Below are 16160 nucleotides of genomic sequence, written 5' to 3'. Positions count from 1 at the left end.
GACATGTGTCCTACATCCGTTCTTGCCAGTGAATAGGGTATTGAAATTGAAGCTCAACTAGACTGTGCATCGTGTATTAGAAATTCTCAAAAAAATACCCTCACATAATGGACGCCCCTATAGAAATTGTGCGATTTTATAAAATGCATCACCATGCTGAATAAGCCACTCTTCTCTGTATTGTTTTAGTAACTAAATCTGCAACTTGCATGTTTCAAGTAATGAATACAATGATTTTGTTTCCAGCCGGCGGACTGCCTGGTCAGCGACGTCTACACGCTCAGCCTGGAGCAGTACGCAGACTAGATTATATTCATTATTTATCCATTTATTGACATTTCGTTAAGGTTTAAGTTATGACATACATTCAATTTTGTAATACTATATCGTGTTTTATTTCTTGTAAGTATTATTTACTTTTCATCTTACTCCAATCATTTTCATCACAAATCAATGTGAAATTGCACTCTGGCGGAGCGGGATTTATAGAAAAATCGTTTTACCTAGGGGGTTATGAATTTACTATTTTAATCTTTTTACGTATTTTTAATATTGAAAAATAATGTAAATACTCGGGGCGTAAGAATATTGCAAACTTGAGCTTTCAAATCGCTTTGGCAAGCCGTCGAATTCGACAAAAGACATTTAGGGTTTTCACACCAGCCAGGTAAGTAAGAATGTCTCAAAGGAGTAAATGAAAAACAGCATTAATTCTTATTGACCTCTATTTATGTACAATAGAACGTTTTATATTACAACAATAAATTATAATTAAACATAGTTATAGATAAACAACAGCCACGTTTCCAACCAGACCTCTCTGTTGTATAACTTGTTCACGTGTGAAAAGTAAACTTAGTTGAGCTAGCATATCTTTAGGGTTTCCCTATCAGCTCTGGCCGACCAAAAATCGATAGGTTATAGGTAGACCTTTAGACTACATCAGGCCCCGTAGCCGAATGGCACAAACGTTCACGAAACGAAACGCTCGTAGATATCTATCTCTATCGCTCTTGCGTATTGACGCGACGAGCTAGGCTACCTTTCGCGGCGTTTCGTTTTCGTTTCGCGTCGCAGAAATGCCATTTGGCTACGGCACCTGTACAGAACGGTGACTTGCTTAGCGCCTAAGTTATTGAAATATTTAGTAATGTGACAGACGGACAGGGTCGCACCATAAGGGTTCCTTTTGGATTCTTTGGTACAGAACCCTAAAAACAGACTATCTAACCAAACCATCAGCTGTCCATGGGGGTATTTTCTTACAATAATTCTAGCGCCTTTAGAAAATAGTCTTATACGGTTAAAGATATATTTAAGACTATTTTCGCATTCCCACTGTAATCGCTAGGCCATGGGACTTGTCACGACTAAGTAAAGAATAAATTACCGACGAATAATAAAAAAAAAATCTTTTGTTTATATTTGGCTGACGGCCTATCATTCATTACTTATGTTGGCATCCCCAAGATGTAAGGCACGGCATGCCTATTCTATCTGCCCTAAAAGATAACCTACGAAATATAGTCAGCAAAAGCAGACGCTGACCAAATCAACTTTAAAACTAACAAAATAAGAACACTTCGCCCGCTTAACTACTTCCGCTGCTGATTGTTTGACTCTACAGACAAAACAAAATGACAGCCAGAATAGTTTTAAATAAATACAATTTTAACATTTTATATATTCAATTTCATTGACGCAACACTTTTAAACAACAAAAATACCCATAAGTAGTAATATTTGATTCTAATCTATAGATTTTATATTTACAGTCTACAATCTTTCCAATACTTGGACGATGCCAATTTTACAAAATACAAGAAATAAAGTTACCATTTCCATTCATTATTTGATTTTCTACCTCAATAATCGTAATCGTAAAGTCTATATTACAAGAATATTGAGCGCCGTGTTTTAACGCATTCACTACCAGACAAATAACCTAACCACAAAATTTAAATGTTGAAAAAACCCCCGACCTCGACATAGTGGACCGATTTTCATGAAACATGGCTAAGAACACTCCCGACTAACTCAGCTTTCTAACAAAAAAAAACTAAATCTAAATCGGTTCATCCGTTCGGGAGCTACGATGCCACAGACAGACACACACAGACAGACAGACACGTCAAACGTATAACACCCCGTCGTTTTTGCGTCGGAGGTTAAAAATGGCGCACTACGTCAGGAACCGGTCCACATAGGGGTATCTCACTAAAAAAGCTGGCCATTACTCATTTAGCGTCTTTTTTAGTGAAATACCCCTATGTGCGGTCGTGATTTATACCCGCCCGCTTGTATGGCGAGAACCCGTTCAGTTGCGAAAGTGTTAAAACATCAACTGTGTTCGTTGTAAGGTAGAAAATGAAATATATTTGACCATCACACACTAGAATTGAATTTACCGGTAAGCTAGCTAGATAATTGTATTCGTCTATATTACAATATTTACAATGAAGCTGGGTTATTAATTATTACGGTAATCTAATTACTAAAGATTAGTTTTTGTGTAGTTGGATTGGATAGATCTTTTAATGTTATATTATGGCTATTTAATCCTGGTAAACTAAGGTTCGGGTGTGTAATATTACCAATTGAGATGCTTGGGTAATGTTTGTGTAATGTGTATGTAACATGAAGTTGTGTCTGGTGAAAATTTGCTAATAAGTACTTGCAGTTTATGCGGTAGCTTATAAGTATATCTACTGTGACTTGAGGTCGATCGGACCTCATTGCTTGATTAATTGCTATGTTATGAAATTGTTGCAGCGAAGGTGTCGTTAAATCGATGCCGGTAGCCTGACGAGTGTGTTAGTGCTCAGTATATGTCCGGTTGTAGTGTGTAGAGTGTATGGTACTGTATGGTTTGATTGAAGCAACGATGCTTGTCACCCCAGACCAGAGTATGACGCCATATTGCAATGACAAGTGTGTATACCCGTAGTCGTGAGAGGACGTGTGTATTTTGCTAGTATATTTGTGTCGCTTAACTTCAAGAGTGGGTAAATCCATTCTGCTAAAAGGTTTATTTTATATAAAATGTAATATGATCTGAAAGATAATCAACCTTATAGCAGAATGGATTTACCCACGTTTGAAGTTAAGCGACACATTTCTCGGTTAATGTCTCAAGTAGGTTGATATTCTAGACTACATAGGTCAGTCGGACGAGTGTGGCGGTGCAGTGCTGAAGTATGGGTACCCCAGAATATGACGCCATATTGCAATGACAAGTGCGTTTACTCATAATGCGTAAGACGCGAGCGATTTTGCTAGGAGTTTCCTTAGTGTTCGGCAGGTCGGTAGTCTATTCCAATTAGGTTAGTCAGGCGAGTGCGGTGGGGCAGTACTAAAGTACGGAGCGGTATCTGGTTGTAGGAGTGTGCGGCACACTGCGCAGACCCGCGCGGGCGCGCGTCGCGGGCCGGAGGGCACGGCGTGCGCGGTGCAGGCGGCGCAGTAGATGCGCCCGCAGTGCCGGCAGTGCACCTGGAACCGAATCAACTCACAGATTATATATAAAAGTACAAGCTCAGAAGGCTCATTGTCAACGGATTGCATACGACATCGAGTCCCATTGCGCGACCAGCAATACCCATTTCTCGAATCGCCATCAGATTTTTTTTCACAAATGAGAGAGAACATGTTCGACCAACTAACACGTTCGCAAACCGTGAAGACACCGTGTTTATGTTCAGTGGTACGGTTAGCTACATAAATATGTACACACCAGTATTCAATTTCGAACCTTCTTCCCCAGTAATAAGTTTCAATATTTATAGACGTGACTTATTGTGTTTGTCACAACAGACATTTTTGACCTGTTAGAAAAAACCAAACATACCTTCTTCTTGCTATTCGGCAGCTGCACGTGACACGTGGGGCACTCGGTGACGTCCTCCTCGTGCTGCCACCGCACCTCTGTGTCCGCCTCGCGAATACGCTGCAGCTGCACCTAAACACAAATCATCATTAGCCGTTGCATGTGCAGTCAACCAATTGGAACCCAAGGCCACTGTAGAACTAACTATGCAAAGACATATGTAACTCCGTATAGACGGATAAAGTCTAAGAAAAAAAACGTACCTCAAAGCCATAGAGAAAAGGTAAGGTGACCTAGATGGCGTTACACCTTTGGGGAACGCTGGGCTAGATGGCGCTAGTATTAATATTTGAGATTTTAACACATATCAAGTTTACAATATGGGCCAAAATGTCAAAACTGAGGTTCAAAAGTTTTAAGCCTGTGTCGAGAGATGGCAGTCTATGCACTGTAATTATTAGGAAAAATCGTAGATATCTATCTCTATCGCTCATGCGTATTGGCGCGACGAGCCAGACTACCTTTCGCGGCGTTTCGTTTTCGTTTCGCGTCGCAGAAATGCCATTCGGCTACGGCATCTGCATGGCTCTTGATAATGTTAATGACGCTGTACTAGTACAATCTGTATCAAACTGGAAAGTTAATTATACCTAATAAAACAATACCTGTAGTGACTGTGAGAGCCGCACGAAATCTTGCTGCACTTTCTCGCTGTTGTCCAGTTCTTGTTGGAGCGCCTGCACGCGCCCCTTTAGTTCGGTACGCTCGTCTAGTAGGCGTTTCTAATGACAAACAGGTCATTTAAAGTACTTATATTATCGAAAACACCTCTAACTAATAGTCGAATCACTGTCTGCACGATAGATTCTGTAGATTCTGCGGTCATGGTCACCTGATTACGTCGTTGTCATTTTTTGACTGTCAGAGTTAGGTACCACATCATGTAAGTATTGTGTTCTCGAAAATGTTATGTTTCTTATGGAGAATAATCTGGAGTGAAAGAATTCCAAATACGAAAAGAGAACGTTCTCTAGAGAGAAACCTTTATGTGCAGCTGTAAATTGTCATCGAACGAGTAAAGCATAGTCTCACTTGGTTCCTAACTTTTTATAAAATAATAATAATATATAATAATATAATAATAATAATAATAAGCCCGCGGGGGCAGCTTGTGGCGAGCTGACGGTGAGTGGCGACACCGCGGACCCCTATTCCAGAGGGCACTTCCATCTAGCCCTCGCCTCTGCGCTTGCCTTAACCGGCCGGCCAGAGTGGATTCGCAAGAGCGGGACCTATGCTCCAGGTTGGAAGTGTAAAATGTCATAACGCCGGCGGCCTGCTGAACGGATCACCGGGATCTGGCTACCGCAGTCTCACCTCTCGACAACCTTTCAGCCACTCTTCAAGTGTTGCTCTGTTGTCGCACCATGCGTGCGGCCGTTTTGCAGGGCCCACTCAATGAGTTGGCGAGTCACCGCCTGTCTTTTACAATCTTGAGACTAGTTGTCATGGCAGGTGTCCGATAGTCTCCCCCCATAGACCATTATCCAGTCCATCCAACTTGCACAACAATAGCCTATGACCTTAGTTCCCATCGCAACACAAAAGTGCTGCACTGAAATAGTCTTTACACCTGGCGGGGACCATCTCCGGATGTATCATATTGTGCGCTCGGGGATGGTATCCGCCAGGTGTATCCCTTGCCTTTAGATTAAAGTGTCTAAAAGGGCCTCTGTGCTGTTGGCTTCGGCCCCACACATGCCTCCCAAAAGTCCGGGACCCCATGGTCCCGAGATATGGTAAGACATACAAATAATAATAAAGACGTTTATTCAAAAGTTTGAACACAGGTACATTATAAAAGTACACAGGCATGCTTACAAACTAATTGAAAAGGTGGGTGGCTCAGCTAATGTCTGTGCCAGAGGGCCTCGAGGCGCAGCGGCCACAAGGACTGCCAGCAACGGACGCTGTTATTCTGCCACCACCAGATTTATAGCTAGCTAACTAATAACTAACAGTAAAAACATTAACGCCATTTCGGACAGGATAGCATAAACTGAACAAATGCAAGGTGCGTGGAATTAGGTACTATCTAAAAATATTTTTCTTAAGATGATAAAAAGAGAGATGATGTCGTAGAGTGATATTTTTAGGAATCAAGTAAAGAGCGCGAAAGAGAAAAGTCTCAACCAAAAGTGTATGTTACTTCCTTCTGGAGGTCCAGTAAATAAGCCTTACAACGTTTTTTGAAAACCGCCAGGGACTTACAGTTAACTATGGGTGGCGGCAAATTGTTCCAGCATTTAGATGCAGCATAACGAAAACTGCCTCTAAATGACTGGAGTCGAAACAATGGAAGGAAGGTACGCTCCTGTTTCTCCCGCAGGCCTCTGGCCTTTCGGTTCGGCTTCCATTCAAGTTTACGCGCAAGATAAGGTGGGATGCCAGATTGTTTAAGCGTAAATACCAGCGCTGCAAGTTTTAATATTCGTCTGTTAGACATATTTAGTTTTCCTGCTTTATTAAGGTAAGGGCTAATATGTGAGCGCCGAGGGACATCTTGGCAAAAGCGGATGCATGAGTTTTGAACTCGTTGGATCGCACGTTCTGTTCTTTTTCTTATGCACGGACCATAAACTACGTCTCCATAATCAAGTTGGGATAGAACTAGGGCATCCGACAAGCGTTCACGAACATTCTGCGTTAGGTAGGGTCTAAGTTTATACAGCGAGTTTAAAGCACCATAGCATTTTGGTATCTTCGAATTGATGTGTGCTTCAAAACGAAGTGATTCGTCCATCACGATACCTAAATTTTTCACCTGACTCTCCTCTGAAATAGACAGCCCCGAAACTCTCAAACCAATGTTGAAGCCTTTTACCTCAGCTATCTGTTTTTTTGTTCCTAACACCATGAAGACTGACTTTCCAGGGTTGATGATGAGGCCATTGTCGTTAGACCAGCCTACTACAGCCTCTAAATCCGCGTTAATTTGCGATACTGCAAGGTCGACGTCAGTTCTAGTGGGGCGTATATGCTTCATCAGCTGGGTGTCGTCGGCATACATGTGGTACGAGCAATTTTTAATTACCTCGAGGAGGTTCGAAGTGTACAGACTATATAAGGTTGGACCCAATATCGACCCTTGGATTACTCCTCTGTCAAGAATCCGAGGTGATGAGCGAGCAATTTTACCGTCTTGGTTAGGGCACTCAACTATTTGGTTTCTGCCTGAGAAATAGGAACAGAACCATCGACAAAGTAACTCTGAAAATCCGTAGGTCTTCATTCTATTTAGTAGTACAGGAATCAATATGCTATCAAATGCACGGCTAAAGTCTAATAACACGAGGAGTGTCGCTAGTCCGTCGTTAGAAGCCTTTAACGTCTCATCCACCAGATGTGCAATAGCTGTCGTAGTGCTATGATTTTTACGAAATCCCGATTGAGCTTCTGGTAATATTTTGTTATCCTCTAGGTGCTTTTGTACCTGCTCATTCACCACTTTCTCTTGAATCTTAGAAAGCACTGACAAAATGCTTATCGGGCGAAGGTCGGCGAAGGTCTGTGGAGATACCTTTTTGGGTATAGGTTTGACGATAGATGTTTTCCAGGCTACCGGGAATCTGCCGGATGACATTGAAGTATTTATGATAGCAGTAACAGCAGCAAGTGAATGTGGTAAGGTCAACTTAATCATTGTTATAGTTAGACCGTCACTGCCTATAGCCTTCGAGCTGATAGAATTAAATCTATTCCAATAAACGGTCCACGTTATTGTAACGCGAGAGGCGAGCGGTGCGGGCAGTGCACAGAGTCTAGCCACCGCGAGCACTCATGCCTGATAACGGGTCTCCTAAATGACTCGAAACATGTCGCAACTGTCGCGATATGATAACGTGAGTATTAAATCTGATACGAATATGTGATACGAAAGTTTAACGCTTTATAAAAACTTCCGTTTCACAAACAAAGCCATTTATGAGAGCAGAACGAACCTTATCATCCAGCAACGCCGCGATTTGGTCGGTGGACGTCCGCAGTTTCCCTCCTAACTCCTGTAGCTGTTCGCGCTCCGTCGCCAGCCGGTCCAACTCCTCTCTACAACAAAAAATAATAATAATAGTGTGCATGATGAAAATATTAACAAGAATACTTATTGTTGATAGTGAACTTTGATCGTTATTGAATTTCGCCGTACACTGAGCGGCGATTAGGTATTTATTTATTTTAATCGTATGGCGATATGTATAAATAGGCAAAATAAAAGATTATAGGGCAACATCCAAGTCTTGCAACCACTGCACAGCGTTGGGCGTCAAGTCCAGCAGATCATGCGGGCTACCCGAGTATGCGCGAAGTGGGCACCGCTGTATGATGTGCTCCATGGTCTGGTCCTCGGTGCCGCAGTCGCTTAGCGCGGAGTCTCTCCATCCCCACTTATGCCGGAAAAAGTTGCAACGTCCGTGCCCGGTTCTTAGGCGGTTTAATTGACACCATAGTTTCCTGGGGAGGTTGGTTCCCTTGTTCATGGATGTCGGGTCGATGTTCACAGCTGGGGTACCGTCAGCTTGCCTCATCCATTCTTGTTTCCAAAGCTGCTGTGCATCGAAGGAACTTTGTGTGAGTGTTGCAGCAGCTGCGTAAGCCGGGCGACGGGACTTAAGTCTGGTTAAAGGCGGGTTGACAAACTCCTGATGCATTGGGAGGAAAGGAGCTGATTTGATTTTCTCAGTTTCCCTTATCAGCGCTTGCTTCCTTCTCAGATGTGGAGGTAAGATTCGGCTGAGCGCAGGAAGCCAGTGACACGGTGTAGATTTCACTGTTCCAGTAATGCATCTCATGGTGACATTGAGCTTAGAGAGTATTTCGCCTTTATGATTGTTGCTCGTTTAGCACCACCCAGGGGACACGTGCAGGGTATTAATAGGTGCTTCCTGCGGACGTGAGGTAATTAGGTACTTTTGTGATTAATGGGCCGGATGCATCAAGTCTGTCACCGTTAAAGCGTTTGTTAAATTTTATTGTATGGGAAATTCGGTAGTCTTCTGCCGCGTGATGATGATGTGTCTGTCAAATGTGGTTGATGCAACTGGCCCTAAACCTACCGCAAAATCATAGCTGGGCATTAACTCGTTAATCCGTTAATCGTTAATTAACGAAGTTAACATTTCGATTAACGGATTAACTTTTAAGTTAACTTGAAAAAATGTTAACGGACTCGTTAACTTCCGTTAAATTTCTCCGAGTCCGTTAATCGTTAATCTAGTAGGGCACAGGCGCCATCTGCGCTGCGAAAAACACGTTCTGAACGCTACTATAAAAGCCCGAAGTACGGCAAATCCTATGATTTGCCGGTAAATCCTAGGTTTTACCGATGTCGATTGCTAAAAATCCGAAATATTACCTAAAAAAGTATTCTTCATGTGGATTTGCTTTTACTAACTTTGATTCGGTGAATCCTAAGCTTTACCATGGCGACTGTTGTAGTGATAGGGCAGTAAATTCGAGCCCTATTTACGACCACATTCGCTTCCCTAGCCTCTACCGCCCAAAGTGCAACAACGATTACGACCGTGAACGATTAACGTTAACGGATTAACGATTAACTTTAACTTACGTTAAATTTGTCGAAATGTATCGCTTTAACGATTAACGAAGTTAACTTTTTTAGTAACGGATTAGCGATTAACGAAGTTAACTATTTGATTAACGGTGCCCAGCTATGCGCAAAATGTACCGGAACGAACCAGTAAACTATTCGTCCTCAAGGTATCAGGTTCAGATTTGAACGTTTTGGGTTTTTGTTCAATGAAGTTCAAAAGGACAGGCTTTATAAGTAAATCTACATACTTACTTATGCAAACATTAGACACGGTTTTATGCACATAATATCTCGAAGCTCGTTATTTAAACGAACTGTATGGTTCCGTTTTTCTTCATGGACCGAAAGACAATTCGCCATAAGCAAGCAATTTGAAAAATCAAGCACTGGTTAATGGCGTATTTATCCGCGTTTAAGGTTTCCTTATGATGTTTACCTTCACTGATCATCGTCATTTGAAAACATCGTCGAAATGAAGAAGTCATTAGTCAGTAATGGAAGTAAGATTGAAATAAAACAAATCAGTTGATATAGATTGTATTAAGTATCTTAAAAATACAAAGAAAAAATATCCAAAACAGAACACCTATACGACAAAAATCTCAAACGTATTCGTATTTCATAATTTGCGTTACATAAACAACACGCAGTAAAATTACCAACTAAAAAACTAGCAGTGACCAAAAGCAGTCACATAATACAATAATAGGTAGCAAAAAGGAAATGAAATTTATTTATAGGTAAAAAGATAAGTAAAACTGGAAGCCAGTAAATAGGAGACTGACTACCACAATCCCTACAAACTACAAACTAATATAAGTGGGTACAGTTATTATGCTTGGTATGGCAGTCAAAGTATTTGATACTTGACATCTCACTATAGTAAAAAGCGTAAAAAGCACTATGACTAAAAAATCACTGGTTTCTTAATAGCACCACAATTAAATAAGGCACATAACCTATAATTATCCATTACAAAACCTCACAGCCTTTTCAATGTGTTTCACAATTATTTGTACAAAAAACTTTTACCACATTAAGTAATTTTGAAGTATTTCGTATACATTTCTGACCAGGTTTTTCATACAATATTATAAATAGTTTAAAGTACATAGAGATCACAAGCACAAAAAGTTCAGACAAAGGTGTTTTGCGCAAAAAATTGGACAACACCCTCTTGTATATGTATATACTATATATATTTTTATTCATAAAATTATGTTTTATGAGATCTTTTCCTAAGCTTGATAAAAACATAATTATAGAGGTATACTAATCCAAGTTTCAAAAATTGTCCAACATATCATTCACAAAAAATCAATCCTTAGCTAAGTTACACTACCTACAACAACTTCATTTTATGAAATCGTATTATGTGCTAAAGAGGATCGAGTATTATAGAGAGTTACTGTCAAAGTGAAATATGTAATCACAGTGCATAGACTGCCATCTCTCGACACAGGCTTAAAACTTTTGAACCTCAGTTTTGACAATTTGGCCCATATTGTTAACTTGATATGTGTTAAAATGTCAAATATTAATATTAGCGCCATCTAGCCGAGCGTTCCCCAAAGGTGTAACGCCATCTAGGTCACCGTACCTTTTTCTCTAGGGCTTTGAGGTACGTTTTTTTCTAAGACCTTATCCGTCTATACGGAGTTACATATGTCTTTGGTGCTATATAACTTATATAAGTAATATTTTATTGCAAAGAGGTAATGTGTGTATACGTGCGTACTATTAAATTCTCGTCTTCCATTCTTTTCTTCAAATCAAAGTCCAATCGGTGGATATCTCTCCGGAGTCTAACCTGCCAGCTCTGTAAATAAAACATTAACTAAATTGTTACTACTTTCACTTATCCATTAATATTTTTCTAAATGGTTTGATAATACAGGATTGTTCTAAACAGATGGCTTCAGTCTTGTCATCGACATTATGTAGGATACGGGTATAGTGGGTACGGGTACAGGTGGATCCACGAAACTTTTATTGTATCAGTGACACATGTATCGGTACGGTATATAGTCAGATCATTCAATTCCTACCACTGACAGTAAGAGCTTCTCGAAAAAGCTGAATGCTACTACTATGACGGTAGTATACAAGCTACACTATAGTATGTGGCCACCGCAGTTCATGGATGGTGCAGCTCCAGTTTAAACATGAGGATTCTCTGTGACTACATGTATTGACAAAATTTACGTTTTATTTAAAAATATATCGCAGAAAAAGAAAAGCAATCATGCAGATATATGAAGCAAAAATGATGAAAGCAGTATTTATTTTATTATCAATCTCTATACTTAATATAAATGTGATATTTTACTTTAAAATTACTTACTCCATAAAAGAAAATCACGTCTCACTGTATTTACTCCACAAAACACGCACAGCACTTGAAAAGGTGATTATTAAACAGTCAAATAATGCTGAGACCTGTTAGTAGATGATTGTTACGTGTTATGTATATTAGGTACATAAAATACAACATAATATATTATGTACATTAATGATGGATTTGCATTATAACATACGAGTAGTAAAGATATTTCCATTCGCATTTATGAGAGTATAAGAGTGTGCTTTAGTTATCTTTTGAACCTTTTTAGACCTAAGGTATGTTACACTTAGAAATAAAAACAAATATCCAAAACGCCAAAATAGCGCTTCTACTTCATATTTATACAAGATAAAATAAGCGTATTCTATTAAAAATATATTTTATAAAGATGAAGTAGAAACCTATATTGGCGGCTTCGCGATCTGCTTATTGCTTACTAACACAGATCAAATTCTATGTGAGTGCAGCTTGGCTCCCTGGCGGTGGAACTGTAGGCTCTGTGAGGGTCAGACCAGCTCGCAGCCATGTGGCCGATGACATACCTGGTCTGCCGGAGTGCGGCGCGGGTCTCCTGCAGCTCGGCCTCCTGGCGGTGGAACTGCTGGCTCTGCTCCAGCAGTGACTCCTCACATCATCAGCCATGTGGCCGGTGACATACCTGGTCTGCCGGAGAGCGGCGCGGGTCTCCTGCAGCTCGGCCTCCTGGCGGTGGAACTGCTGGCTCTGCTCCAGCAGTGACTCCTCACATCATCAGCCATGTGGCCGGTGACATACCTGGTCTGCCGGAGAGCGGCGCGGGTCTCCTGCAGCTCGGCCTCCTGGCGGTGGAACTGCTGGCTCTGCTCCAGCAGTGACTCCTCACATCATCAGCCATGTGGCCGGTGACATACCTGGTCTGCCGGAGAGCGGCGCGGGTCTCCTGCAGCTCCGCCTCCTGGCGGTGGAACTGCTGGCTCTGCTCCAGCAGTGACTCCTCACATCATCAGTCATGTGGCCGATGACATACCTGGTCTGCCGGAGAGCGGCGCGGGTCTCCTGTAGCTCGGCCTCCTGGCGGTGGAACTGCTGGCTCTGCTCCAGCAGTGACTCCTCACATCATCAGCCATGTGGCCGGTGACATACCTGGTCTGCCGGAGAGCGGCGCGGGTCTCCTGCAGCTCGGCCTCCTGGCGGTGGAACTGCTGGCTCTGCTCCAGCAGTGACTCCTCACATCATCAGCCATGTGGCCGGTGACATACCTGGTCTGCCGGAGAGCGGCGCGGGTCTCCTGCAGCTCGGCCTCCTGGCGGTGGAACTGCTGGCTCTGCTCCAGCAGTGACTCCTCACATCATCAGCCATGTGGCCGGTGACATACCTGGTCTGCCGGAGAGCGGCGCGGGTCTCCTGTAGCTCGGCCTCCTGGCGGTGGAACTGCTGGCTCTGCTCCAGCAGTGACTCCTCACATCATCAGCCATGTGGCCGGTGACATACCTGGTCTGCCGGAGAGCGGCGCGGGTCTCCTGCAGCTCGGCCTCCTGGCGGTGGAACTGCTGGCTCTGCTCCAGCAGTGACTCCTCACATCATCAGCCATGTGGCCGGTGACATACCTGGTCTGCCGGAGAGCGGCGCGGGTCTCCTGTAGCTCGGCCTCCTGGCGGTGGAACTGCTGGCTCTGCTCCAGCAGTGACTCCTCACATCATCAGCCATGTGGCCGGTGACATACCTGGTCTGCCGGAGAGCGGCGCGGGTCTCCTGTAGCTCGGCCTCCTGGCGGTGGAACTGCTGGCTCTGCTCCAGCAGTGACTCCTCACATCATCAGCCATGTGGCCGGTGACATACCTGGTCTGCCGGAGAGCGGCGCGGGTCTCCTGCAGCTCGGCCTCCTGGCGGTGGAACTGCTGGCTCTGCTCCAGCAGTGACTCCTCACATCATCAGCCATGTGGCCGGTGACATACCTGGTCTGCCGGAGAGCGGCGCGGGTCTCCTGCAGCTCGGCCTCCTGGCGGTGGAACTGCTGGCTCTGCTCCAGCAGTGACTCCTCACATCATCAGCCATGTGGCCGGTGACATACCTGGTCTGCCGGAGAGCGGCGCGGGTCTCCTGCAGCTCGGCCTCCTGGCGGTGGAACTGCTGGCTCTGCTCCAGCAGTGACTCCTCACATCATCAGCCATGTGGCCGGTGACATACCTGGTCTGCCGGAGAGCGGCGCGGGTCTCCTGCAGCTCGGCCTCCTGGCGGTGGAACTGCTGGCTCTGCTCCAGCAGTGACTCCTCACATCATCAGCCATGTGGCCGGTGACATACCTGGTCTGCCGGAGAGCGGCGCGGGTCTCCTGCAGCTCGGCCTCCTGGCGGTGGAACTGCTGGCTCTGCTCCAGCAGTGACTCCTCACATCATCAGCCATGTGGCCGGTGACATACCTGGTCTGCCGGAGAGCGGCGCGGGTCTCCTGCAGCTCGGCCTCCTGGCGGTGGAACTGCTGGCTCTGCTCCAGCAGTGACTCCTCACATCATCAGCCATGTGGCCGGTGACATACCTGGTCTGCCGGAGTGCGGCGCGGGTCTCCTGCAGCTCGGCCTCCTGGCGGTGGAACTGCTGGCTCTGCTCCAGCAGTGACTCCTCACATCATCAGCCATGTGGCCGGTGACATACCTGGTCTGCCGGAGAGCGGCGCGGGTCTCCTGCAGCTCGGCCTCCTGGCGGTGGAACTGCTGGCTCTGCTCCAGCAGTGACTCCTCACATCATCAGCCATGTGGCCGGTGACATACCTGGTCTGCCGGAGTGCGGCGCGGGTCTCCTGCAGCTCGGCCTCCTGGCGGTGGAACTGCTGGCTCTGCTCCAGCAGTGACTCCTCACATCATCAGCCATGTGGCCGGTGACATACCTGGTCTGCCGGAGAGCGGCGCGGGTCTCCTGCAGCTCGGCCTCCTGGCGGTGGAACTGCTGGCTCTGCTCCAGCAGTGACTCCTCACATCATCAGCCATGTGGCCGGTGACATACCTGGTCTGCCGGAGAGCGGCGCGGGTCTCCTGCAGCTCGGCCTCCTGGCGGTGGAACTGCTGGCTCTGCTCCAGCAGTGACTCCTCACATCATCAGCCATGTGGCCGGTGACATACCTGGTCTGCCGGAGAGCGGCGCGGGTCTCCTGCAGCTCGGCCTCCTGGCGGTGGAACTGCTGGCTCTGCTCCAGCAGTGACTCCTCACATCATCAGCCATGTGGCCGGTGACATACCTGGTCTGCCGGAGAGCGGCGCGGGTCTCCTGCAGCTCGGCCTCCTGGCGGTGGAACTGCTGGCTCTGCTCCAGCAGTGACTCCTCACATCATCAGCCATGTGGCCGGTGACATACCTGGTCTGCCGGAGAGCGGCGCGGGTCTCCTGCAGCTCGGCCTCCTGGCGGTGGAACTGCTGGCTCTGCTCCAGCAGTGACTCCTCACATCATCAGCCATGTGGCCGGTGACATACCTGGTCTGCCGGAGAGCGGCGCGGGTCTCCTGCAGCTCGGCCTCCTGGCGGTGGAACTGCTGGCTCTGCTCCAGCAGTGACTCCTCACATCATCAGCCATGTGGCCGGTGACATACCTGGTCTGCCGGAGAGCGGCGCGGGTCTCCTGCAGCTCGGCCTCCTGGCGGTGGAACTGCTGGCTCTGCTCCAGCAGTGACTCCTCACATCATCAGCCATGTGGCCGGTGACATACCTGGTCTGCCGGAGAGCGGCGCGGGTCTCCTGCAGCTCGGCCTCCTGGCGGTGGAACTGCTGGCTCTGCTCCAGCAGTGACTCCTCACATCATCAGCCATGTGGCCGGTGACATACCTGGTCTGCCGGAGAGCGGCGCGGGTCTCCTGCAGCTCGGCCTCCTGGCGGTGGAACTGCTGGCTCTGCTCCAGCAGTGACTCCTCACATCATCAGCCATGTGGCCGGTGACATACCTGGTCTGCCGGAGAGCGGCGCGGGTCTCCTGCAGCTCGGCCTCCTGGCGGTGGAACTGCTGGCTCTGCTCCAGCAGTGACTCCTCACATCATCAGCCATGTGGCCGGTGACATACCTGGTCTGCCGGAGAGCGGCGCGGGTCTCCTGCAGCTCGGCCTCCTGGCGGTGGAACCTGCTGGCTCTGCTCCAGCAGTGACTCCTCACATCATCAGCCATGTGGCCGGTGACATACCTGGTCTGCCGGAGAGCGGCGCGGGTCTCCTGCAGCTCGGCCTCCTGGCGGTGGAACTGCTGGCTCTGCTCCAGCAGTGACTCCTCACATCATCAGCCATGTGGCCGGTGACATACCTGGTCTGCCGGAGAGCGGCGCGGGTCTCCTGCAGCTCGGCCTCCTGGCGGTGGAACTGCTGGCTCTGCTCCAGCAGTGACTCCTCACATCATCAGCCATGTGGCCGGTGACATACCTGGTCTGCCG

General features: G+C 46.3%; 2 protein-coding genes across 5 annotated transcripts in view; one reads left to right on the top strand and one right to left on the bottom strand.

The window, feature by feature from the left end:
• LOC125230217 (structural maintenance of chromosomes protein 1A) overlaps window positions 1-384 on the top strand; it is a 38090-nt gene extending 37706 nt beyond the window's left edge. Inside the window, exon 25 of the mRNA XM_048135306.1 lies at window positions 247-384. Within this exon, the coding sequence (XP_047991263.1) occupies window positions 247-306 (60 nt within the window). The 3' untranslated portion in view covers window positions 307-384. The remainder of the gene's footprint in view (window positions 1-246) is intronic.
• A 1684-nt stretch (window positions 385-2068) lies between these two features.
• The window catches only part of LOC125230179 (rab GTPase-binding effector protein 1), a 38441-nt gene continuing 24349 nt past the window's right edge, over window positions 2069-16160 (bottom strand). For all 4 annotated transcript variants that reach the window (XM_048135238.1, XM_048135237.1, XM_048135241.1 and 1 more), the window contains 4 exons: window positions 7828-7930; window positions 4492-4608; window positions 3848-3958; window positions 2069-3492 (listed from right to left, as the gene is read on the bottom strand). In XM_048135238.1, the coding sequence (XP_047991195.1) occupies window positions 3325-3492; window positions 3848-3958; window positions 4492-4608; window positions 7828-7930 (499 nt within the window). In that variant the 3' untranslated portion in view covers window positions 2069-3324. The remainder of the gene's footprint in view (window positions 3493-3847; window positions 3959-4491; window positions 4609-7827; window positions 7931-16160) is intronic.

The sequence above is a fragment of the Leguminivora glycinivorella genome, chromosome 10, assembly GCF_023078275.1.
Source record: "Leguminivora glycinivorella isolate SPB_JAAS2020 chromosome 10, LegGlyc_1.1, whole genome shotgun sequence".
NCBI lineage: Eukaryota > Metazoa > Arthropoda > Insecta > Lepidoptera > Tortricidae > Leguminivora > Leguminivora glycinivorella.
This window is presented reverse-complemented; position numbering and strand designations above follow the sequence as displayed.